General features: G+C 40.7%; 1 protein-coding gene across 1 annotated transcript in view; it reads right to left on the reverse strand.

Moving 5' to 3' along the window:
* The window catches only part of FRK (fyn related Src family tyrosine kinase), a 67,442-nt gene that overhangs the window by 21,885 nt on the left and 18,486 nt on the right, over positions 1–27,071 (reverse strand). Inside the window, exons 2-4 of the mRNA XM_045011566.1 lie at positions 17,601–17,722; positions 7,484–7,647; positions 6,642–6,810 (exon numbers count right to left, since the gene is read on the reverse strand). Of these exons, the coding sequence (XP_044867501.1) occupies positions 6,642–6,810; positions 7,484–7,647; positions 17,601–17,722 (455 nt within the window). The remainder of the gene's footprint in view (positions 1–6,641; positions 6,811–7,483; positions 7,648–17,600; positions 17,723–27,071) is intronic.

Consider the following 27,071-nt stretch of genomic DNA (forward strand, 5'->3'; position numbering starts at 1 on the left):
CTGGACAATAGCAGGGAGTGGCTGGCCAACACAGCAGAGTTGGTGTCAAAGCAGTGTATAAACAGTTGTGAAAAATAACAAGACAGCTTGTGCTGGCACCAAATAATGAGGCTGGCACCAAATAAAAGAATTTCAAATAGTGATGAATTAATAAAAGATATTAAAGATGTTTCATAAGCCTCTGTATTGCTTTAATCAAAAGCCTCCAGTTTAAATAGGAATCTTCTGACTCTTTCAGTAAGGCTAATGGAAACCCTGTGTAAATGTAAAGACTATAGACAGATCATCTTGACATTTTGAAGGGCTCCATAATCCACCATTGGCAGGATCAGAAATCAGTTTCCAAATGGTCAGGAAAACTGATTCAGAATCCATACGGATTCATCTTCTGATCCTCCTAATAGTTCAACACCGCAAGTTCTGTTATCACCTTTAACTCCTCCCCCCTTTCCTCTGGAGACGCTGTCACTTCTTTATCTTTTATTCTATTGATAACTTCCCCTCCCCTTCATTACTACACAATAGATGTGTGACAATTTGGAGAATTTGTCTGTACAATTTATGAATTCTGGTTGTGTTACAAAGTAATAATTATGAAATGATTGTATCCAGGAGTTCCTCTAAATGGAAGTGGAATTGACCACTTGCTGACATAGGGTACAGCATGTGCCTACCAAACTAGGGACAATGGCTAATTTTGAAACCTTAACTACTGTACTCTGACCAAACAATGGGTATGCTAAGGAGCTGAAGCTAGTTGCTCCAATTTGTCTGCATGATGTGGGGAGTGGAAAGAGTGAAAAATTCTGAAACAAGACAAAGGGACAGCGGTGGCAAAGCACGGAGGAATAAGGGAAAAGGCTTTTCAGAGGCAGAGGAAGCTTTGGGCAGGAGTATGGTGACCAGACGATATTTAGGTATTTGTCCCGCGTTCCGACCGATCTTTGGTCGGGACACAATTTGTTCTGATATTTCGCTCCGCTGGCAGCACTCGACTCTTTTTTTTTTGTTCCGCCGGCGGAGCCCCCTCCCTACTCCATGTGTCCCGATATTTTCTCCCTCTCATCTGGTCACCCTACGCAGGAGAGAGGAAGAGAACAGGCATGCTTTCATGGAAGGGAGCTCTGGTGTAACAGCAGTACCAGATACGGTCAGAAAATCTAGCTGCACTAGAGAAGGCTCCATGATTCTGATGAGAAACTGAGCTGCAAGGGAAGGATCCCAGATACCCCAGAGGATTCTGCCCAAGCCCAAAAAACTACAGAGTGGTGAGGAAACTGAGGCAGAGAAAGTGCATACAGGTGTGTTTATTATTTTATCTAGATCTGTGTATAGCTTGTGCTGTTAAGTAAAGAGTAATTGTGTTTTAGAATCTTGTGCATAGTTTGTATCTGCTTTCACTGTTGTGTACCCCTGAAGGTAAACTGCAGTCCAGAAGGCTCACACCTTTGGTGGCATTCTGTGGAATATGCAGGAGTCACTGGGAGGCTTGAGGAAAATGGCACATGGGGCCCCACTGCCAAGATACACAGAGTCAGTACTGGATTGAGTTCCTAGAGGCCCAAAGCCAGGCACAGCACCTAAACTCTGCATAGCTCCAGCAAGCTACGGCACATGGGATTCAGTGTTTGGATCCCTTCATCATAGTCTGAGTATCCAGCAGGAGGAGCGTGACTAGATCTGTGACATGTTACTGCATTCCTATACCCAACACAGTTTATTCAGACTAGGGGGCCTAGGGTAAAATTTTCAAAAGTGACTTAGGAGCCTAAGTCTAACTGTAAGTCAATGGGTGTTTTTTGAATTCTTACCCCAAATTTTCTATGGCATCAGATTTGTAAGTGCTTTATAGACGTGTAAAATATAGATCCTTCTGAATAATTTACTATGTAAAAAGACAATTTTAAAAGGGATAATTTAAAAGGTATATATTTGACTCCACTCCTAATTCTTTTTATTGTTTGGGCATACCATGCTTAATGGCCTCTACTTTCTCTATTTTTACCATTGCCTTTTTTTCTCACATTTAAATGTTACATAGACATTAACAATCATTTTAAGATTTGTCTATTTTTAGTATATACACCTGTCTGTTTAATCCCAGGCCTATTTCATTTTAACTCTGAACTAAGGAGTTGCACAATAATTAACTGTTTCTCCCTTTGTTTCATATTTCTGACCTGTAAGAAATGATGCATAATGAAGCTTGGCATAAGCTCAATTTGGTGCTCACTTGTAGTCATCAACTGGTGGTTTACAAGTACCAGGAATAATAATCATTATAACACAAAGATAATAATATCTTACATTTATGTATCACCTTTCATCCTGCATTATTGTACACATTATATATTCTGAAACCACTTCCTTCATCACTGAAACCTAGCCCATTGGTGTGGAATGCAGCAATATTTTAATAATGTACAATAGTAGACAACATGGGGCCCCACTGCCAAGATACACAGAGTCAGTACTGGATTGAGTTCCTAGAGGCCCAAAGCCAGGCACAGCACCTAAACTCTGCATAGCTCCAGCAAGCTACGGCACATGGGATTCAGTGTTTGGATCCCTTCATCATAGTCTGAGTATCCAGCAGGAGGAGCGTGACTAGATCTGTGACATGTTACTGCATTGATAGGAAGTGAGGAAGAATAAGGCATCCAACTGAAATTGCAGGGAGAATTTAGGTTGTGATAATCTAACTACTTACAGATTTTGTACAGGATATCAGCTGTATACCCCCCCCCTCGCAAAAAAAACAACCCAGGACTTCCAGTATCTCAATGCTTGTTAACACCATATTGGGAAATTGGCTTAGGGAAAGGTTCACCAATACCACTTCCTGCAGCATTCTGGGAATTAGATTTTCCAGGGGCTGGGAGGTCTTCCAGCAATGGAAACATTTTTAAAGGATTTTTTAAAAGAATTGTTGAAAAACTGGAGTAGGCATAGAGAAGAGTCCCAAGAGTGATTTGAAAGATGGAAAAAAAGCCTTACAGTGAGACACTTAAAGAACTCAATCTGTTTAGTTCATCAAAAAAAAAATTTGAGAGGTGACTTGATAAGTATATAAGCACCTTTACCTGGAGTAGGTATTGGGTCTGAAAGTGGAATATTGAAAAGTTTACCAATGGCTAGAAATAGAAGGCCAACACATTCAAATTAGAAATTAGGCACATATTTTTAACAGTGAATAATCATTGGAACAAACTACCAAGGCAAGTGGTGGATTCACCATCATTTGATGCCTTCAGGTCATGACTGGATGCCTTTCTGAAAGTTATGCTTTAGTCAAAGATAAGTCATTGGGCTCAGTACAGGGCTAACTAGATGAAGTTTAATGGCCTGTGATATATAAGAGGAAATACCAGATGATATAATGGGCAATTCTGGCTTTTTATGCTATGTGTCTATGAAGACCATTATATCTCTGTATTCTAAGTGTGAAGAATCAGTATGTGCCCCAGAATATAACAATCTTAATGTCAAAACTCATGAACTACAGAGGCCATTCCCCGATTGCCTTTATATTAAGATGAAGTAAATTACCACATCTGGCTTCTGTTGAATTTTTATTAATATAAACTAAGCTTTTATTACTCTGATTAGGGTATTTAAAATTATTTAAATCAATACACCTCTACCCCGATATAATGCTGTCCTCAGGAGCCAAAAAATCTTACTGCATTATAGGTGAAACCACGTTATATCGAACTTGCTTTGATCCACCGGAGTGCTCAGCCCCGCCCACCCCAGAGCGCTGTTTTACCGCGTTTTATCCAAATTTGTGTGATACTGGGTCACATTATATCAGGGTGGGTGTATGTCTGATGGAGATTGCTGAAATTACGAAAGTAAGCTTTGGAAACCCAATGTGCTAGGAGATTAAAATGTGGAGATTTCAGAGTGGGGATAGGACATTTTACAAAAAAAGGTAATTCCTTAGAAAAATATGCTGTAGTGTTCTAAACACAGAATCTTGTTATCACAATACTTTGTCTTTACTGTAGAATATGATGATATTTTATAAGGTATATCAATAATAGAATCACAGGGCCCAAACCCACTCCCTGTGAAGCCAGTGGGACTCCTTCCATTGACTTAAACAAGAGCTGGATCACACCATAGAAAATAGAGATGGAGAAGATGAATTAAACCATCTCATCCATTTCCTGAGCCAGAGTAGAACAATATCTATAGTATATTATCTACGGCTTTGTCCAATCTAATTGTAAATATCAGAGGTAAAGTCTTCCAGCACTCCATACTGCTATGCTTCTGTTATTGCCAGAGTGCCACATAAACTATAGTTCTTTGCTAACTACAGTGTAAAATTTTCAATTTTATCTAACAAATCTACTGCAGTTTATTTATGTGATCATCTTTTATTGCCTTATTATCTATGTAGCAATAAATGGATTCTGGGATTGATGAATCAGCAATGTGAAGCTGCAAGTGTTTAACCAATCTCCACAGCTCTTTCCTATGATAAGAACCAACCATAAACATTAAAACTGAAGCAGAAATGCCTTATTTTCTTCCCTTGTGACAATGCGGTAGTATTGTGCTGTGTTTCTCAAGCTTTCCAGTGACACCTGTGGGGATGTAGCTGAGCAATAGTCAAGGGAGTGATCTCAGTGGAAAGGAGTAGTGTGGCTGAACACATCTGAAAATCAATCTCTTTCATGAAGGAATAAGGGCTGATTATCTGGGCTCTCACCTTCCTTGTTGTACAATGGAATTGGTATCAGCCAACCAAATAACTGAATGACCTATCATTCCTGATAGCTTTTTAAAAAATTAGTAGGGAGAGTTCAGTTAGGACTAGGGGGACGCTGTGTTTCTATGTCGCTCTATCAGTTCTGATTCCAGGTTGGAAAATAGTATTTCCGTTTTACAGAGGAAGAGACTGAAGCAGAGAGAGGAAGGCCAAAATGTTTTTTTAAAACACGCTAATTTTGGATGCCCAAAGTGGCCATTGATTTTGGGTGTTCAACTTCAAATACTTTCCACCTGATTTTCAAAGGTGCTGAGCACTGACATTCCCATTGTGGGGCTAGGGATGCTGAGCACCTTTGAGCTTGGGCATTCAGTTAGGGCATTCAAGCTCACTGGTCACTTTAAAGAAAAGAGAGAGAGAGAGATTAGTCTTACTCTCGCTGTACCTTAATTTTTGTCTGTGTGAAAATGGATGGCTTCCAGCATTGCCACAGAGAAAAAGAGATGAAATATTGAGTTAAAATAGTAGAAAAATCAAATATAGGGGCCACATTATGCATTCTGCTGTTAAATGCAGGATAGTGAGAGAAGTGGAATATCTGTTAACATGGCCCAAAATCTGTTAGAGGGGAGGGAAGGTAACGTGACATCATCCTCTCCTCAAACCCCAGTGAAGCTCCTTCAGGTGAATAACACACATTACCTATCTCATAGAACTGGAAGGGAACCTGGAAGGTCATGGAGTCCAGGTCCCTGCTTTTGCTAGCAGGACCAAGTACCGATTTTGCCCCAGATCCCTAAAAGATCACCTTAAGAACTGAACTCACACCCCTGGGTTTAGCAGGCCCATGCTCAAACCATAGAGCTATCCCTCCCCCCTAAATTTGGGACGCTAAACTTTTTTTTCCAATTTTGTTTTATAAGTTGCGTTCTATAGATCCTGGGTTCACAATGCAAAAGGTCCTGAAAACGGATCATACTCGTCAAATAATCAGAGAGGCCAGGGTGCATCGTCAGGAGCCTACTGATTATGTGCCCTTGAAGGATAGGGAAGAGGACAGACATCCCACACAGGCTAAAAACTTAAGTCCCTCAATGGGACTTTCCTAAATCAGAGCCATTAGAACCACACAAATGTTTTTTGAATGAAAGAAAACATATTATGATATCCCTATTTTTTTTTTTAAAAATGTTTATATCACCTATGCTTGGTTTTGTTATCTATGTGATTTGTGCCATCTGCTGGTAGATATTGTTTTACAATGCAAAGGATACTCAAAATTAATTTTAAAAGTAAAGAAAAAATCAAACAGATGCCACATTATTCACACAAGGATATACAGTAGATAAACATCAGCAATTAGTAGAGTATGTCATAAATATGCAAAGTGTTATCACATTTCCAATCACTATTTAGAGTGTTTTACTCTGTATTACTGCTCTGAATAACAACAGAGAGATTTATACAAATACAGATTCTATAACAATAAAACTTTATAGCAATATAACACCTATCCACCGGAAAGATTTTTACAACACACAGATTATAGATAAAATGATCACTTCACCTACTGATGAAATGCAGCTACCTTTAGGGTGAAACATGTACGCCATTCTGTGCCAGCAACATTATATGATGGGGTAGAAAGCTTGTGTTGTGTGTGTGAAATTGAAGAACAAAGAATAAATGAAACAGCAGTGGGAGTTTAGGTAAGCAGAATATAAAACCTTAGTACAAAGTACCATGGAATCTTTAAGGATCTCAAAATAACAAACTCAATTCTACCTATTATCCAGAAGATGCAGGTCTTTGAAGATGATTAGATACCCTGATTTTCTTATAAAGAGTTTTTACAAAACATGAAAGTGGGCTCTTGCCACAGCCTGACAATATTAGCAATTCAAAGTGATGTGTGACATACCTGGTTTTAATGTTTTGATTGCCACTGGCGTGGTATTATTCCAGAGACCTTCCCACACTTCACCAAATTGACCAGAACCTAATTTTTTCAACAGTTTCAGAGAATTTCGGTCTATCTCCCACTGGTCTGCAGTTTTGTATGACAAATCGAAAGGAGCAGGAACTTTTTTCTGGTGTAAAGAACCAAACACAAACATTAGATATTTGTTCAGCAAAGTGTATAATAAATCTTTGTTTAAAAATATGTCGGTTAAAGTTGCAGCTATGAGGAATGAAGTTTCCTTACGGAACACACAGATGATAAAGATAAAACACAAAAGAGAATGTAAAAAGCATCTACAAATCCACATCTTGGGTACTTCTTAATACAAAAAAGTTAGTTGAGCTTCAAATAAAACTTTGAAATGAAAAAGAAGCAGTTACTTGATATTGTATGTCTTGAAAATGCTACAATTAGTCAAAGAGCCCTACATTTAAAAAAAAATAAACCCCCCTTGCAAGCTTTTTTGAACAATGAAATATTACCTGCATGAACCTGATGGTTTTGTCTCAGTAATACTTATAGACATCTAGAGTTATGAACTTGGCGATTTTATCTCAATATACAGAGCTATTCATAAATCACAAGTTGGCACATTCTTTTCCTCCAGCCACACAATTATTTGTTCAAAATGTCAGGGTATTTTATTATGAATGTGTCAGCTCCAAGAATGAAACAGTTCTGCGGTCCATGCAACTTCATCAAAGAATCAGGTTGTCATTTTGCAACCTAGCACCTTATGACTGATAACCAGCAGGTTAGTTTGAAAATATATATTTTGCACAATATAAAAATAACTTTACCTTTATACAGGGCTTCCTGAGCTTTACACAGAGGCCATCGCTGATATTGGTGTAGTGGTCAACAAAAGCATTCAATGTTTTAAAAATATTCTTTTTGCTAAGAAAAAAGCCTTCTCCAGCCTCCTGTCGGATCCTGTAGTGTTTCACAACTGCTCCATCAAAGACTACAAAATAAATTGAAATATAAGCTCCCAGCTACTAAATATATATAGTAGTACAATATAGCTTATGGCCAACATTTTAAAACAGAGTAACCAAAGTCAGGTTCCTAAATGTATATTTAAGGACCTAATTTTCAAAAGTGCCTACCGCCCATAAATCCCCCAGGTGCCTAACCCGGAGGTGGGGACAGGGCCTCCCTCCAGCCGATGGAGACCCGTGTGCCCTTGTAATTGTTAGCACTGGACCACATGAAGGTGCAGCCAAGCCAGAGCAGTGCATCTGACTTCCTGACCATGGTGGATCATTATGCCATATTCCTGGTCACCACACCCCGCAGGGAGATCACGGCCAGAGCAACCACAGAAGCCTTCTAGCACTACTTTGCCCAGCCCTATGGCAACCCTTCCGTGGTGATCACAGACCAAGGCATGCCCTTTGAATAACAGACATTTAAGGAATTGTGCTTTCTGTATGGCAGCCACAAGCTAAGGATGACAGCCTACCACCCAAAATACAAAGCCCTCTGCAAGCAAGCCAACCAGACACTGCTAGCAGGGCTGAGGACTTTGGCAGAGATGTGGCAGAGAGACTGGCCTTCCTACTTGCTGCAGCTGACCTATGTGTATAACAACATGGTGTGCACCTCCACATAGTACACCCCCTATTTCCTGATGTTTGGCATGCATGGCTGGCTGCCCATAGACATGGTCATGGGCATCCAGCCAGGGATCCCTGGGAACCCCAGGCTGGGGGGCCTCAGACTGGGTCCATTAGCATCACCGACACCTGTGTGAGGTAAACCAGATCATGGCTGCTAGTATGTTGCAAGCCCAAGACAGATAGAAACAGAGCTCTGACAGACATGCTGGCTGCCAGGCCACAGGTGCTGGGCAATCTGGTTCTGTTCAGCCAGCAGAGGTGCTCCAAACTGAACACAGCCTGGGTCCCATTGTCTGTGGGATGGCCCAAATGGCCCAAATACAAGATTAGAGCAGAGTTAGCAGATAGAGTGGAGAAGCTGGTTCACTGCAACATGTTCAGGCCTTGCCACTTTGAGCCTGAGCCACAAAACAGAGTGTAGGGAGGAGATCTGAGTCCTAGTAGCCAAGAGGCAGGGCTGAAAGGAGTCACTAGGCTCCCACTACTGGGATGGCTCACATGGGGGGGATCCTCACTGGAAACATCCTGTCCCTCGTCCTGGTCCTGAGGCAGGGGAAGAGGGACCAAAATCTAGCCCTGAGACAAGAGAAGAGCAGAGCAGGGAGGAGTCACCCGAGCATGACTCTACGGTGGGAGCTAGGGCAAGAGCACAATGAGGCAGAAGCACCCTGAAGTCCTCAAAGATCGAGGGGCCCCCCTTCCCAACTGATACAGCAATGCTGAGGGCGGCCAAGCCATGGGGTATGCCCTCCACCTGGGGACAGGTGTGTTTACGTCGCGGCAGGTGTGGGACTGAGCAGAGCCCTTTCCTTTCTCCATCCTATCCCCCGTTCCCCCACACTCTGTGCAAACCCGATTGGCACAAAACAAGAACACAGAATTAATTATGGACCACCTGGGAGGTCTTGAGCCAATGAGCAGATGAGGGCAGGATGGGAAACCAGCCCTGGGAAGATTTGGAGAGAGAACAAAGAAAGAGGAGCAGGAGAAGTAACTAGGGCAGAGTCTGAACTAGAAGCTGATTGGAGGAGAGCCAGCTGCTGTACTGGTGCTTGTACAGATGCACAGCCTGGGGCCTGGACAGGACAGCTGAGACCATACAATAGGGTTGTCAACTTTCAGACGGAACAAAACTGAACACCTCTGCCCCACCCCTGCTCCAAGGCCCTGCCCCGCTCACTCCATCTTCCCCCCTCCCTCTGTCGCTCGCTCTCTCCCACCCTCACTCACTTGCTCATTTTCACCGGGCTGGTGAGGGTCCCTTTTCGACCGAGTGTTCGGTTGAAAACTGGAGACCTGGCAACCCTACTGTACAGCAAGACCCACCAGTCTGAGCTCACATTTCTCACCAGCATCAGATTGCATGGACAGGTTGGAGTGACCCAAGGAGTGGACTGCAGTGGTGTGCAGCACAGAGTCTGTATGTATCTATGCATATGGGGGTGGAAGCAAGGGAGTTTGTGTAGCCACTGCTAGAGATCCTGACCTGGATCTACTCCTGGCTTTGGCTGGATTAGATAAAAGTGTTATTCTATTGCTAAGTGTGGTGCTTGATCCAGGTGTGAAGTCTGACCCCCTCTGAGGGAGAGTTGGTGTTTGTGCAGAGGCCTGTGGCTAAGACCTAGGACCCCTTCCCCAACACTTGGAAACCCTCACCTGACACAAAGATGCCTACCACCCATAAGTCCTCCTCAAAATGATGCACCTTACATTTAGGTGCCTACATATGGATTTAGAAGCCTAACTTTAGCCACCTGGATTGGAAAATTTCTGACCCATAGGATCTAACACATAGACATAGCAAGACATTTTTCCCTGGGTGGCTTATATTTCCCACCCTTTCAGACATGAAAGACACCAAAGATTGTCTAATTCAGCAAAGCAATTTCATCTGTTCCTAATATTTAGTTAATCAGTGTCAGCATTCCAAAGAGCCACTTCCAAATGGCAGACATTTGAAAGCAAACACACACTGCATGTAAGCCAGGGGTCTGAATGATTTCTCTCCTGCCATCTATTGATAAACTGGTGGAAAAGACCTCACGGGCAGACCTTATTTGCATAGACACACCTACTTTGCCTATGTGATCAATTTTGGCTGTTTTGGGTTAACATTTATTTAAGTCTTCAGTGCAGGGGTAATGAAATGTTGTTATCCTTATTGTATGATTAAAGGGAAACAGAGCTGTACTTAATATGCGCCAGCTGAGATGTCATATAACCTGAACCTCACTTGCTAAGCATGGGGTAGTGAGACAAATCCAAAGGAAGGAGAGGATGAGTGGGTGTTCCTATCTGATAGAGAGGACTGTTTAAGAGCTCTAGATGTTCTTTGATTCCTCTTCCCCCATGTTTAAAACCAGAGTTTAATAGGCTGGAGGTGAAATCATTGGTGATCTAGGGGCTGAGCCTTAGGCCTGATGTGGAGGCAGTGTTGTGGTGAAACACAGCCCAGAGAAAGCAGCAGCAACAGCAATGAGATTCCTACTACACATTGAAATCACTATACAACTGGGCTAGGTGGTGGAACCTCAGGTAGTATGATTAGAGATGCAGCAGCAAGGGGCCTCCTCACCCAGAAAACCCTAAAGCTGTGATTACTAATAGCTGAGGTAGATGGTCATGATGCTGTGGAACTGGATTGGACCAGACAAAGGATACAGTAGACTGTGGAAGCAGTGGCAACAGCAGCAAGTGACAGAAGCAAGAGGTGATGTAGGGATGTTTTCAGCACCACCAACCAGTCCCACAGCATGCTATGAACCTAGCAAAGCAGATATCCAATGTTTGCTGTAGCAGACAAAACCTCTGCTAACTCCAGAGTTCAAATTCAAGGAACAGGTTTATTTCAGCAGAGGTGCAGGGTGCCACACCCCAGTGATCAATTAAGGCATGCCAGGCCAATTATCTGGCTGAGTATATATAAACAAGGTTATACATAAACAAAGGCAAAGACTTTAGTCTGTCTACGCTATTTTAAACTCAAGATGACACCCTACTTTCTATCAACACCCCTCTTCTCTGATTTTTTACATAATAATAATTAACAATCTCTGTGACCAAATAGAAGAGTCTGTGTTACATAGTAGGTTATGTAACATATTTATATACTTATTATTAGCAATCACAAAACTATACATCTTAATATCTGACAGGGACTTTTGGGACTTTCTTTTTTACCCTGATTATATATGGCTGGATCATCATGACCTTTAATTGTATCTTCATCCTTGAACCTCGTCTGTGTCCTGGACCCAAATCAGGGATATTTCAAGAGCTGAATAACAGAATGCATAGGAAGACAAAAATGTTTTGCACTTCTTCCCCAAAAAGGGTTAGGCAAAGGTCTGATGAAACAAACTAAACTATGCTTATATTTATACTGATTATGCACATGCTTAAATATATTACTAGCTAATACGTGATGTATAGGTATATATGCTATCCATTAAATACATGATTAAATACATTGACCCAATGGAGCTTAGTGTATTTAATCATGTATTTAATTGACTTATTTAAAGGACCTATTAAATACCTATTTAAGTTCACCCAATCACTGTCTCACCTCCTTACAAGTGACGGGAGTGAGAGGTAGCAGTAGCAGAGGCATTGCTCACCCATCCTCCCTCCACTCCCTCTCCCACCCTGGGCTGGAGATGAACCCATCCAACTCCAGACCCCCTGAAATCTGGGACTTTGCTGACCTCGGACAACAAACCATGAGTGAGGTGCAACAGAGGGAAAGGGGGGAGTGTGGTGCTAAAGGCAAATTTGCAAATTTCACATGGCAAGGTGGAAAACTGAGGCAAAGGACTATGGCCCAAGATACAATGGCATGGGTGATTTACTTGTTGTTTGCGTACTTTTGACTCATAGTTGCTGTGTATTCTTAAATTAATGCTGTGCTCCCTCTCCCCTCAGTAAAAGTTTTCTTTTTGTTATAGTCAAGACTCAGTGCTTGTGAATGGAGGAAGAATTGCCTATTAGAAGTACCCAATAGGTATTTTGGGCAGGGGCTCAAGCTGGATTTGTTTCATCATTTTAAGAAGCACCCCTAGATAGTGAACCTGACCCTACCTGGTAGAAGAGTTACATATGATATGATCTGACTTGGTGAGGTCCTAAGCACATGAATCCCCCACAGATGTCAGTGAGATTTGTGAGTGCTCAGCATGTGTGCAAATTAGCCCAATAATGTCACACTAGTTTATTTTTCTGTGGTAAATGTTTGCATTTCCATTAATAAATGCTTTGTTAATCACACTTCGAACAAAGGGCAGCATGCACTTTAATATTTTGCCTCTTTGTGGACCCTCCTGGAAGGGCTTCCACTACTCTTCAGTTGCTCTGTAAATTATGACCATGAGTTCTGAGGGTGGAAGATGACGGTGGTGGCCATGGGAGGGTCTGTGTGTTCTATGGCACTGCTGCCCTTTTCCTAGAACCCCACAGAGGACTCTCTGGTGGTTCTGGGTGAAAGGAGGAGGCGAGAGGAATGTGTAGCCTGTGTCTAGTTCCATGATTGCAGTTTTGTTCCAATATACAGTGCAAGGAAGAACAGGGATGTATTCACATTTCTGTTTCCCATCACAGACAGGTTAGGAACCCCCTTTATAAAAGAATGTCAGTCAGTCAGCCAGGGCCCTGATCTGAGGGCGTAGAAGAGGTAGTGTCAGGGACCAAGAATTGGTGCAGAAGCAGAAACTTAACATGGATCTGCACATTTGTCCATGACCGAGACAACTCTCCCTCCACTTCCAAAGAAATGATTTGAGATGAACTCCTCAAGGGGGGGTTATGGGTGTAAGTCCCATCATTAATACCACAGCTGTCAGCTACACTGTAGACATAGTGTAATATGGTTGACCTGGCTGCCACTGGAGGATGTCCCTCTTTAATTCCCATTTGCCTGTCACCCTCCTTTATCCCTCACCAAAATCCCTACTGTCCACCCCACCACAATGGGGGTATCCCTTTTTTTTACTTGGAAAATATTGTCAGCCTGTGAGGAGGGAGGGGGAAAGCAGAAATGGGTGGGGTTTCTTGCTACCTGCAGCCCCATCAGTTATTTTGGGCACCTTGCCGCTGCTAGGTGACATCACACAGTTTCCTCCCCATTAATACCTTCCCACAGAATGAATCTGAGGGTTGATGGTGGGAAAATCTGTCCGTTTGTATGCTCAGTACACTTTTTAGGAACTACAATTCCAGCAAGTCGATATAATGTAGTCTTGTTGACAAGTGGAGCCTCTTTTTTTTTTTAATGGAAAAACAAATTAATATATATCTCAGTCCCTTTCCCCTCCCCTCCTAATGTGTGTACTTGTAATACAGTATATGGGACTCATCTCTAATTTGAAGATCTAAATATTGAGAAGACTCTTATTTCCCCTTTTGTCATGCTGATAAAGCCTTTGCATCATACCACACCATCATACCCTCATTATATTATATATACATACACAGGCAGGCATGTGTGTATGTTTGATATAAGTTCCTGCAATGTTAGAATCATTCAAAATGTTGTCAATTAAAAGGTTAGCATACGGTGAGTTTTTCTGATCATTAATCCAATTTTAATTGAATAGAATATCCCCCCGCACCCTCACACTTCCTTATGCAGGAATACATATTCGTATTGTCGCATGTGATTGCCAATAACTGCCACCAGAGGGCGAATAGGTGCCGTTTAAAAGAAGGGATTTTCTATATATAAGGGTCAGAAGCAGGTATATTTCCAGATCATAAAAATAATTAGACTGAATGAGCCTCAAAAGTTGTTTCTTTCTAATATAGTATTTAAAATACTGAGTACATTTTGGTGATGCATAATTTGGGATCAGGTTGAAGGAAAGAACTGAAATAGAGTAATTCAGTAACAAAACAGAGAAAACAAAACATAGAAAGAGGGGAAAGAAGGTGTATTGACACCTTCCGAATACACTATAAACTAAGATCTGGGAGATGCCCAATTTTCAGAACATTGTGGTAACTATCATCATTCACAGCCCTATAATGAGATTGTAGCTAGGATACAAATGTGAAATACCAATTTCACTGGACCAGAAAAAAGTATCATCAATCCTACTTTTATGGTTCTATTTCACTATTTCAGGGGGTCCAGAGAATGCTTTCTTGCACTGGGAAGCAAGACAATACTTTTGCCCATCCTGTTACTTTAACTGACTTCCTATTCTCTGTAGATGAAATTTGTTTTTGTGTGGAGGACCTGCATGTTTGAGAAGTTATTTATTTGTATTCTGGTAGCACCTTAAAAGCCCCAGGGTTGAGTATTAGGGTATGTCTACACTGGAAACTTCAAAGCGCTGCCGCGGGATTGTTCCTGCAGCAGCGCTATGAAGGGCAAGTGTGGTTGCACACGAGTGCTGGGAGAGAGCGGAGAGCAGCAAGCGGGGGGGGGCGGGGGGGACCTTCGGGAAGGGGCAGAGTGGGGGCAGGAAGAGGCAGAGCAAGGGAGGGGCCTCAGGGGAAGCGGAGGAGTAGGAGCAGGGCCTTTGGATGGAGGGGGGGGTGAAACACCCACTGGGAAAAATAAAAGTCAGCGCCTATGACACCTTGTCTTTTTAATTTAAACCAAGACAGCCTCTCAAATACAGACCAACAACAACAAACAGCAACTTGGCAAAAGGACAGACCTCAAAAACTACAGCGCAACCTCTCCCCTCTCCCTTTGTCTGACCAGTCTCTTCCCCACCAGCTTGCGCTGTCCTGGGAGCACAAAAAAGACACATAATTGCCAAATTATCTTGACTGCTTCCACTCCCAGGACTGGGATCGGGGGAGTCCTATGTTCATCCCTAGAAAGAGGGGGTAGGCAGCCCACATGGCCCAAGTCTGTAGGCAAGCAATAAACTCAGATTCAGGACCTCCATGCAATTTACTGAGGATAGGTGTATTTGCCTTCTGTAATCTAAAGTTTAAAAAGAAGGTTGTAGCAACAGGTGTATCTGAGTTTTAAATGTATGTATAGAAGTATAGCAGGTGCTTAAATGCATTGTCATTTAATGCCGTAAATCTTGCAGATATCATTATTCAAGAATAAGAGACAAGCCTCTTGCTGTTATTGGCAGTGACACTCAATTAAGCTGAACACATCTAAATTATGGCTTTTAATTAAAAAGAGGCATTGCCTATGATGGCAGAGGCATGTTTAAAAATTAATGCACCAGATGCTAGAATCATCAACATAAAATTCCTTCTGCAACATACATATTTTTTAAATATAAAAAAGATATGACAAACATCAAGCAGTTAGGATGATAGCACCAGATCTCTATGACCTATCTAAAGTTTGATGCGATCTCAGTTTAACCATTTGTGGCACACAAAAACCTCTCTTTAAAATCATAAATTGAAGTTGAATTCTAACAGTCTTGTTTCCCTTCTAAATCATTTACAAAATGTGAGGTTTTTCCACAATGACACATTAGAAATGAAATGTGTTCATTTTAATAAAAGACACGCTTTTTTCCTCTTCCCGCCTGTCATCTAAATAGATTTTCCTATTAATCTCTCCTTCTTATATCTTTGGCTCCATTATATATTAGTGTGAACCTCATAGATTTCAGGTTACAGGAGCTTGGGCAAAAATATGTATCTATTTTGATCTTCGCAGAGTCAAATCCTCTGGGTTTTTTCTTTGAGCTTCAGGTACAAATTAAACTCCAAACCAAAGTCAAACAGCTGAAAACACTGGGAGTTTCACATGGTTCCCCCTCAATATAAATACATTTGTTCCAGGGACTCAAAATTATGTCTAAACTGACACCTCTCCTCTCCTGCAATAGTCAAATCCCACTTTGTAGAGGTCTTCATTAAAGAAGTATTGTTGCACAATACTGAACTATCACACAATTAATAGAAATGGGTCAGAACCACAAACTTCTGAAACAGACTCATGCTTTTTTCAAAGTGTGGAGGTTTTCAGATCCTAGGCTTTGGTTCAGGTTCCTCTCTTATAATTCACTGGTTACATATTATATGAATATAATTATGTATGTGTGTAATTATACATCTTCATAAACATCCCAAAGCATAAGTCTGGGATGATCCATAACGGTGCAGTTTCTTCTTGTTTTACACTGATCTCAATGTCTGAGCAACCTCAAGGAAATGGAAAATATCGCTTTGAAATACTAGCTGGAGTTGCAGTATTTTGTTGCCTTTGTCAGCCTTGACAGAGATGTGAGATACTTTTTGATTGTGCTTTAAAGCCTAAGCTGTCTCCAGGTGACTTACCACAGCCAGAATGTATGTGGATGACAAGCTGTTCACTTTCCTAGCATGCTGACACATGCCTCAAAAATACTGCAACCTCTACTGCATTCCATTCCAGTAACAGCAAAATGCTTTACTGGGCTAATGTAATCGAGTGTGTGGAACCATCCTAATATAATGCAAGTACTGAAGAGTCACTAGACTACTCTGTGAGCAAAACCTTTGAAAGCTGCTTCCAGTACATCTCCAGGTATACAACATTATACCCCCACTGACAGTCTTCTCGTATCATTCTCTTGGCTTATATTTGTATCACAGATCTGGTGAATGGTGTCCAGGAAAATCAATCATGGGATAATATTTCATATTACCTATTAGGACTAGCGTTAAAAAGAAGCAAGGTTGGTTCCTGTAAGTAAAATCATGCTTTTCCATATTTGGTAGGTAGTCAGTCTATTTTCAGGTACAAATTTTACCAGGAAGTCCATCACATCTCTTGAAGCCAGAATGAGGGATCTTAAATAAATAAAAAAAATTAAACCTACCACCATAGATACAACTAACTTTTCACTGAAGATTGATCATGTGTTTCTGAAGTCTAGTTTTGCAAACCGATTCCACAAAAAGATCAGTTTAAAACTAAGGATATATTCTAGAGATTCTACTGTTTTCATATCCTGTATAGATCTGCCAAGTGCCAACATGTGTTTCATTTCCACTCTGAACCAGTAGATGCATTGATGTACAACTCTAATGTGTTTGTGGCTCTTTAATTATGAAAACATTTCCCATTTCAGGGCAGCTGGAACAATGAAAAGCAATAAGCACAGAAAGTTAATTTGAATTTTGAGCATATTAATAAAGAGCTAAAAGTAAAAGTTACTAAAGGCCTATGGCTCTTGCCAACTTTCATGTATCTCCTGGGAACAAGAGATTATTATAGATTTTAATTTCATTCTCATGCATGCAGTTTATCACTCTAGAAAATAAAAAAAGAAAAACAAGCCAAATGAAAAACTCTTACAATATTTCTCAAGGTAAAAAACTGTGATACCTGAAAGAGAGAGTTCGCCTTTTTTACTTTCGCTTTCTCGGATTAGGAAGGCTCCTTCCTGATTTTCAGGGCACAACAGTTGTTTCTCTGCATCTGCTCGCGTGACTGGTCCAAAAAACCATCTAAACAAAGACAGAAAAATCTACCATTAATTTTTACTAGTTGGCAATAATTAGCAGGAAAGACAGTTACACTGTGTCTACTAAGCATACAACATAGCATACATTATTTTTGCAAACAAGTAAAGGGGAATTTTGATACAACTTGTATTAGATTATTGAAAGAAACCAACAAACAGGACAACACACGTTATTAGATGATACTATTTAAATATCTGAAGTAAAATCCTGACCACATGGCTGTCAGTGCCAAAACTCCTATTGATTTCAATGGTGCTAGAATTTTATGCTTGATAGAGGGTCCTTACTAAAAAATAGACTCACCAGGACTATCTTTAAATAGCCCTTTGAAAATAATTGATGACAAGTCTCCTTTGAATTACAGAGGGATATATGTTTTTATGATTAACCTTGATTTGTAATTTATGAATGCTATCTGTACTGAATGAAATAAATTAATTTTTAATTAACTAAATTATGCTGAACAGATTCTTCACAATTCCAGTTCCTTGCTGATTTATGAAGTGACTAATTGGCAGTCATTTCAAGCCTGCTGCAGTGAGATAGATGAGCAAAAACAATGCCCACCTCATGTCACAGAAAATACTTGAATGGCTGACTATGTGCTATGAAAATCAGCTCATTTAAAAGCAGTTGTATAGCACTCCACCCACACATAACACCTCTGATTTTCATAAACTATTCAAATAACAATTCAGATGGAATGCTGAAAATGAAGTTTAGCTAATTGTGTTATTTGACAAGAATGTACCTGATGAAAAAATGAGATGACTGCTCATCAATTTTAACTGGGATTATTGAGCTCCTAGCAAACAAAAAAACCTCTCTCTAAGATTACCGCTCTCCCCTGCCTTTGATTTAAAAGGTGATAGAGCATTATCGAAAAGTGGATTGTGTACCCTTTTGTGTCAACGTACACAAAATACCTTATCTGCAAATTACCAGTGAAAAGATCAGAAAGAGTCATCAACAAATTATGTTAGTACCTAGAATGCTTAGAGTAATCCAAAGGAATTAAGGAAATCAATAAAGATATATAGTGAAGTCTTCAAAACAATATTATCCTGCTTGATTGATCAAACATTACAGTGTGAGTAATGTTTCTAGCATGAAGGAAGAGGAACTAAAAAAAGACACGCAGATGGGCCAGTCTTGATCTCATGCTAAACTGTATATTTGCTTTGGTTAACTATATATTGTTATATATATTAACAAGTGTTATGTACAACTCTCTGATCATTCTAACCACCTGAAGGCCATGAGATGCATTTGGAAAAGGAAGGAATCTGAATGTATAGCCAATATCTAGAATGTATTAGTAAAATACTTCAATCTGTTGGCGATACAGTAATTGTTTGGTTTGATGGACCCTGGAAAAACAAATTATCCAATAAATTTGCAAATCCCCTGATTGACAGAAACACTGGTCAAACCAATAAGGAGGAGACAAGGCACTAGTTCAGTTCAGTACTGAAATCCCACATTAAACGTGGGGCATCCCTGCGAAAGAGATTAGGACCACTCGGAATTCTAAATATTGGTTACTAATAGAGCATCACACATCCAAACCGTGTAAACTACATTTTTTTAAATAAGTAAACCCATATTTCCCTTTCAAGTCTATGGACAGTGGGATTTCACTCCAGTAAAGGTAAACAGAGTGATTAGTATTTTTAGGCAGAAAAGGCATAAAAACAGGAGTTTAATTTCATATTACTTGTTCCTGTCTTAAAAAGGTGTTACATTTTGGCTGGCAGCACAAATTACTACTACTTCAAATCTAATGACCCCAAGATAAACACACAGCCCTCTGTTGTTTACAAAACAAAATAGAACTAGAATAAACTGCAGAAATCAAATACAAACAAAATGCAATGTAGCTCTTTGGTTGATATTTTACATACAGAATAGTTAGGAAATTCAAATGGATAATCCCTAATTATATATTCTCATAGATATAAAAGTATTGAAGTAAAACACATATTCCATAATACAAAGTACAGCAAATGCGAGTGGGAGCCAATTTATGGCTAAACTGGGACCCACATTTTCAAATTCCATTACACTTCTGTATGTAAAATATCAGCCATAACGTTAAATTAGCATAAACCCTGATATAGGAAAGAGTTTAAGCACATGCTCAACCTAAAGCATGTGTTCAAGTCCCATTAACTTCAGTGGGTTTTAAAGTGTGCTTAAAATTTAAGTGCACTTTTTTAATAGTCTTGATTTCCTGAATGGGGGCCACAGGTAGTTTTGATTTTGTTTTGTTGGAGTTTTTGTTTGTTTGTTTTACTTTATTGATCTATTTCTTTTTATGGATATAAAACTTTGCTATATGTGCCATTACCATAGTATATTTAATGACAAGTGGTCAGGGTCCCCATTTCAGGAATACTGATTTAAAACTTTTGATTACAAGGTCTTTTTCATGGCTGCAGGGCCACTTCATACAAAGTAATATGACATCTAGATATCAGAGTGAATCTGGAAATTGTAGGTGCCCATTCAATGTAGCAGTTGGAAAGATTCCCTCTTAAAGATTCAAAGTAGGTGGAAGGCAAGGGAGACCAAGAAAATGTCACTAGAAGGGGAAATATAATGGAAACTACTATTTTGGAAGGGAAAACAGTGGGTACATCCCTTGTAGTCCTTCACTATCACAACTGTATACGATTTGCTTAATGCAAATGGGAATCCCCATAAGGAATGCAATTTGTTAAAGCCTAGCTGAATAATTCTGATAGAAAAGGGGTCCAATTACAGAGTTATTGGGCATGCAGTCATTATTGTCCAGTGCCAGGCACAATGTCAGGGAATAATAAGATAATCATTTATTATCCTTGCCCTTGAGATACATGTTTAGTTGTGATCCACTTTAAGTTCTTAGAAAAACACACCCAAATTCAAAGTGGCATTTTCATTTTAAATTGATGTTTAAATTCCTAGCATAAATCTCAACAGGCCCATTTAAAATGTTAGTAATGAAATTATATGAAAAAAGGGTTTTAGTATTTTGCCTAGTCTACTTTTGTTCATCTTAAATTGACAGTGCACCCTAGAGAGGGTATTAATGTGTCAAAGTAATTGCTTAGCATGAGCAGAGGTTATAAGGGAAAAGGAAGATTATATCAAAACAGATCCCTTTAACAGAAGAACAAGCAAGTCAATCACTGTCTGTTATGCTCCTGACTTCAGGTGACCATTACTTTCTAGTTGCTTTAAATTGCTTTATTATTAAATCAAATGTCACACATCAGATTCACTGGAATATTTACGTAGTGATTCATATGAAGTTTCAATCTGTACTTTCATATGGGCAGGGCTCACTAGAGGCTACCAGGTGTCAGAGGCTAGGACTCTACATGGAGATACAAGACTATTTTGCTGATTCAACTGGTAACCAAATCAGTAGTCTCACTTACTCTGATTAAGAAGAATAAAAGATGGTGATCTGTTAAAACAGGAGAGGAAATGCAACATGTAAGTCCAAAGTAGAATTTTTGGGATGATTCCATATGAGAGATAGTTGGGAATTTTCTAGCTAAATATTTGTCGTTGATGTTGGAAAATGCTGATTCATCCAAACAGGAATTGTTATCCAGAAAGAGTCATTTTTTATTAATAATTTGAAATTTTTTTTAAAAGTTTCAAAATTGTTGAAATGCTCCATTTTGACATTTTCAAATGAAAAATTTAGTTTTTGGATTCAATACAACCTTTTGTTCCAAAATTTTAGTTAATGGATAACAAAAAAAAAGGTTTTAAATATATTAAAAGGTTGAAATCAAATCACAATGTTTTGAAATTATCAAATATGAAACATTTCAATTGACCCAATCAGAAATTTTTCTCAGATTATGAATTTCTGAAAAATTGAGATTTCAACTTTTTGTCCCAGTTTGAAATAGGAAAAAATAAATATCTCAGGACAGTAAAACTATTTCCTACCTAACACTACTATATATATCGTACTTTAAAATTTAAATATATAAATATTTAGTATCAGGTTTCAAGATATATAATTATATAATTATAAAAGCTCTTGCAATGTCTGGTTTGAATGAAAAAAGCTTTAATACTATTAAAAATATATAACATATATACCATGATATTAAAAAACAACTATGTTAAAAGAATGTTAAGGTTGCAAAATCAAGAATTCAAAAGTTGGAAATGCCAGAATTAGGCTCCTTTGTGCACATTTGTTATGATGCCCTCTTTAATAACTAGGTCACATGTTCCCCATCCTTAGTGCACATGGTGGATGGTGCTAACTGAATGAACAAGCAGCTATTCAAATATTGTTTTATTCTCATTGCTCAATGCGTGGTCCCATGCCTTCTTTACTGCCAAGCCTGGAGGTGCCAAGGCTCAGCCCCAGCAAGCCCCAGCACAAATTAAGCATTGGGTTGAGTCCATTAACCCCATTTATGTCCAAGGTCCCTTACCAGTAAGGTATTCATGACCCAGAACTCTCTTCTAGAACCAGAAGCTCTTGGCACTGGCTGGGGAAAGAATCCCTCCTGTTGGGTTAACATCCCCCCATGGAGACCAAACCAGAAGGACCCAGGAGCATTCTCCCTGCCTTTCCTTTGTAGGTGACCCCCAAACCCCCCCGCCCTCCAAAAAAAGTCTTTTTTATGAGAACTTTCATTTCCTGCAGCCTGGGACTGTTCCTCTCCAAAGGATCCACTCTTCTCCTAACTCCCTTCTGCACTGGAAACGGTCCCTTTCATCATGCCTAGGTTCTTCCCTACCCAATTAACTTGTTTCCAGTTATTCAGTGATTAATTAGTCTGAATTGCCTCATTTCCCCTTGTGGAGCCTGTCAGAAGTAGGCTAAGCCCCTGACCCTTCAGAGGACTAGCTACCTTCTGACAATAAGCCTGAACAACTATGATATACACACCAACATATTGGAAAGACCAAGAGCCCTGTAAGGGCCATCTCTGGACTGCAGATGTCCCTGTGGCAGCAGAAACTGTGTACTTCCATGGTGTGAGGTGAGAGGAGAGTTGAATTTATGGGGCTGCACTCCTGTGGACAACATGGACCCCATCTCCACAGGGATGCTCTGCACAGCAGCATGTAGGGAGTTGGTTTTTATGTGTATATACAAACATCTCTATTTGAAATGTAGTATGGAGATACAGGAGAGGGGCAAGGAGGAAGGGCAAGAGGAATGAGTTAATAATAATGACAAAGGAGTGGACAGTGACACTGAGGAAGTGGTAGGAAGTAGGGGAGCAGACAGGAAAGAAGGGACTAAGGAGGGAGGGAAGATTGCAGAGAAGCATATAGGAGGGGAATGAATGGCCTCTTAGGTAGAGGGGAGGGAGAAGGTCAGAGCTAATAGCCCAGGGGTGGGCAAACTATAGCCCGGGGTCTGAATCTGGCCCTTCAGACATTTTAATCCGGCCCTGAACCTCCTGCCAGGGAGCAGGTCTGGGGCTTGCCCCACTTCACATGTGCCATGGCTCTGCACAGCTCTGGGAAGCAGCAGTATGTCCCTGCTCTGGCTCCTATGCATGGGGCAGCCAGGGAGCTCTGCACACTGCCCCCTCTCCAAGCACCGCCCCTGCAGCTCCCAGTGGCCAGCAACTATGGGGCGGTGCCTGCAGACAGGGCAGTGCACAGGGCCACTTGGCCGCGCCTCTGCGTAGGAGCCAGAGGGGGGACATGCCGCTGCTTCCGGGAGCTGCTTGAGGTAAGCACCGCACAGACCCTGCACCCTCCTCCAGCGCCCCAACCCCCTGCCCCCAGCCCTGAGCCCCCTCCCACCTCCAAACCCCTCGGTCCCACCCTCCTGCACCCCAGAGCCTGCACCCCTAGCCGGAGCCCTCACCCCTTCTTGCACCCCAACCCCCAATTTTGTGAGCATTCATGGCCCGCCGTACAATTTCCATACCCAGATGTAGCCCTTGGGCCAAAAAGTTTGCCCACCCCTGTAATAGCCAATAGGAGGAAGGGAAAGACTGTTGAAAGTAAAAGCTGAAGAGGTATGCTCTGACATCACCAGTGTCTTAGGGCTCTGAGTTAATGCTGTCACTGTGCTTGTCAACTGAATCTTTGCCCTGTGCCTAGTAAGTGCTGCTTTCAGCAGGGATTTCATAGCCGCCCTGGGGGAACAATTTCATAGCACTGATTTCATTTGCAGGAAGGGCATAACTATTCTCTCTTGTACTTCCCTAGATAACTCTTCTCTGTTCTTGTTGTTACACTCTTCACATATGTGTAGACTTAACCGCCCTACTAGTTCCACAATCCAGAGCTCTGCTTACTTCAGCAAAACTAGCTACTAGTTCTCAGCAGAAGGTAGAGAGAAACTGATTCTGAGTATGGTTTAAGCAAAAATATAGACAAGAACAGCCATTTCAGAAACTGTAATGAAAACCTGGTCAAAATATTGAAGAAAATGTCTAATGTAGACAAAACTTAAGAAAGGGGTTCATTTAAAATACACAAACAAGCCATAGAGATCTCTACTGATTGCTTAATTCCCATAATCAGAAACTATTTTGCCCTGAATGGAACTAGAAATACAAGTTTTGAAGATAGCTGTTCAGGTCAACATCATTTAACCTTAGCTAAACACAATGACTACACTCAGAATAGAAAGTTCTGAGTCATACTTGTTGCTAAGATTCATGCTGATGAAGAATGTAATTATTATGATAAATGAGAGGTATTGCTATGCTTGACGTGTGGAACCTAGAGCCTCTTAGTCACTGACACCCACTGGATCTCATTGCCAAAGGAAGATTATTTTAGTGCCAGGGTGAGGAAATATAGAAACCATGAGAATGTAGGAAGAGGCTTTGCTATTTTTCTCCCTTAACGCTGAGGTTTAGCTTTATACAGTTATTTGGGGAATAATTGTTAGGAATATGGCAAATCCATTTTTTTCTGGACACTTGGATCTTGGATATCCATTGTTAGTATCCATTGGCTACCAGATACAGATCAGGACACCCTTTTACCTTTCCCCTACCCATTGTGACTTCTCTCTCACTGCCTATACACCTCTCAGAAACTCCCCATGATGACCTCCTACTCATGGCGAAAAGGAGTGTAGGTAGGAGTCAGAAGGGGAACTAGAAGATGTCTTCACAGAATGGTATGTACAGATTGTGGTTCCAAAGACCCCCTTTGCCCCCTAGTTAGCGGGTAAGAATTGATAAGCCCCAAGAGGATAGGCAGTGACCATTTTAGCTATCAGGATACGGTTTAAATTTTGTATTAGCATTTGTACAAAGTTGAATCTGGCAGTTTCCCCAATTCTTGTACAAATAGATTACAAGTCAGGGATTAATCACATCACCAAGGCATAAAACACACTGTATATTTTAAGCAAAACACTCCACTATGCAAAGACTAGTAGGTATAACCAACTGTCTGGTCTGTTTTCCAGATTGTGTTTTTCAAGAGAAAAATATTGGGAGCAATGATAAAGAAATGGATGCAAACTATTTTACCTAAAACATTATCGTTACCTTTTTGCCTTATAATACAATAGGAGGCACTGGAAACATTATACCTAGCATCAGAAAACAAACACTAAAAAGCTTCATATATGAGAAAGCATAGACAAAAAACAAGCAATGCAAATTAATTTTACCTTGAAATCTTATATCAGCAACTTCTCCAAGCCCCAGATTTGTATTAGGGCTAGTTTATACCAGGTAGTCACAACCATGATTAGTGAAGAATACCAAACAGCACCACCTTAGGGAAAGCTCCACAAATCTTGCCTCTTCCTCCAGCATTCACCACTCCTACTGGAGTGATGTGCACCTTCCAGGACATACACACAAAGGGAACATCCCTATATTCTGACCAAGCACTGTGCATCTAGCCCCATGCACCTGTGCAAGGGTCAGTTACAGCATGGGTCTTTATTTTGTTAGTTTCTTTTCCAGGAGGGGTTGGATAATGCAGCAGCTTTTCCTGCTTTGATTAACTGAATTGAAATGCTGACTTAGGTCACACATGAAAATAGATGGTGATGGTCTCATTCTATTCCACAACTAGACACATCACAAAATCAAAGCCGTCACATCTGATAGTAATGGCATCTCTGCTCAGGAAAGAAAAAGGACTGAAGTAACAAGGATGTTGTAGGACAGGAGTGAGATGTATTAACAGAAGAGTGCTGGAAAGCTTGCACATTATTTGCACACAGTGGGCTAAATTCTGCCCTCAGTTACAACCATGTAGCCTCACTGAAGCCAATGGGATTGCAGAGATGTAAATAAGGGCCCAGTAGCAGAATGCAGTGCAACTTATCCCTTACATTCTAAGCATTAAGGCCCAGACCCCAAAAGGTGTTAAGGTGCCTAACTCCCTTGGATTTCAATGGGAGTTAAGTGGCTACATACCTTTGAGGGGCTAGGCCTCACAAAGATAAGGCTCTGAGGGAGAGGTCTTCTGTTAGAAATCTAAGGTTTTTATTACAGATATTGCATACTCTAATACCACGCTATACCCTACATATATAAATATTCACTTTCAAATATGAGGAGGAGAACACTAGTGAAGATCAGCCTACTATACACATGGCCCTAGAAGGCATTCAATCTGGGTGCGGTTGACATGTGACCGGAGTGCCTACCCAAGGTTTATGAACCACTTAAGTCCCAGTTAGACTCTCAAAGTAGGGTTTAAGTGAGATGTGAACAGTCAAAGGTCTTGTGTGGGCTTTCTGCTAAGAGGAGTCAGTTTCATCCTATAACTGCACCACAGCCTAGTCACTGCTTTGTCGGAAGAGGTGTGTCATATACATGTTTACACACCACTGGTTTGTAAATCAAATGAACGCATCACAGAGAATTCAAACAGATACTCCTCTGGAACTGAACATTTAATAAACCCTCCACCCAGATACACCACTGACTAATTTCTATGCAGACCTTTGATATTGTTTCATTTTGGCATAGAAAAGTATTGCTCATTGCTGGAAAAAGACCCCAGAGACAGAGGTCCAGATTTTCTCATACTTACACTGTGTAGTTCCTTTCTGAACAAGTAGTCCTATTAATTCAACTACTCAATTAGGCCTAGATCTGTAAAGGTATTTAGTCTCCTAACTTTGACTGATTTGAAGGGAAGTTAGGAGCCTAATACCTTTCAGGATCTGGGCCTTAAAGCCTGATTCTCATACCCCTTTTGTTGAGTAGCATCTTATTCCACAAGTGAGCCTGTTGATTTCCACCAGACCACTTGTAATGTAAGGCAGTGCTTCTCAAGTCGGGCCGCCGCTTGTTCAGGGAAAGCCCCTGGAGGTCCGGGCCAGTTTGTTTACCTGCTGCGTCTGCAGGTTCAGCTGATT

Source organism: Mauremys mutica, chromosome 3, assembly GCF_020497125.1.
Source record: "Mauremys mutica isolate MM-2020 ecotype Southern chromosome 3, ASM2049712v1, whole genome shotgun sequence".
NCBI lineage: Eukaryota > Metazoa > Chordata > Testudines > Geoemydidae > Mauremys > Mauremys mutica.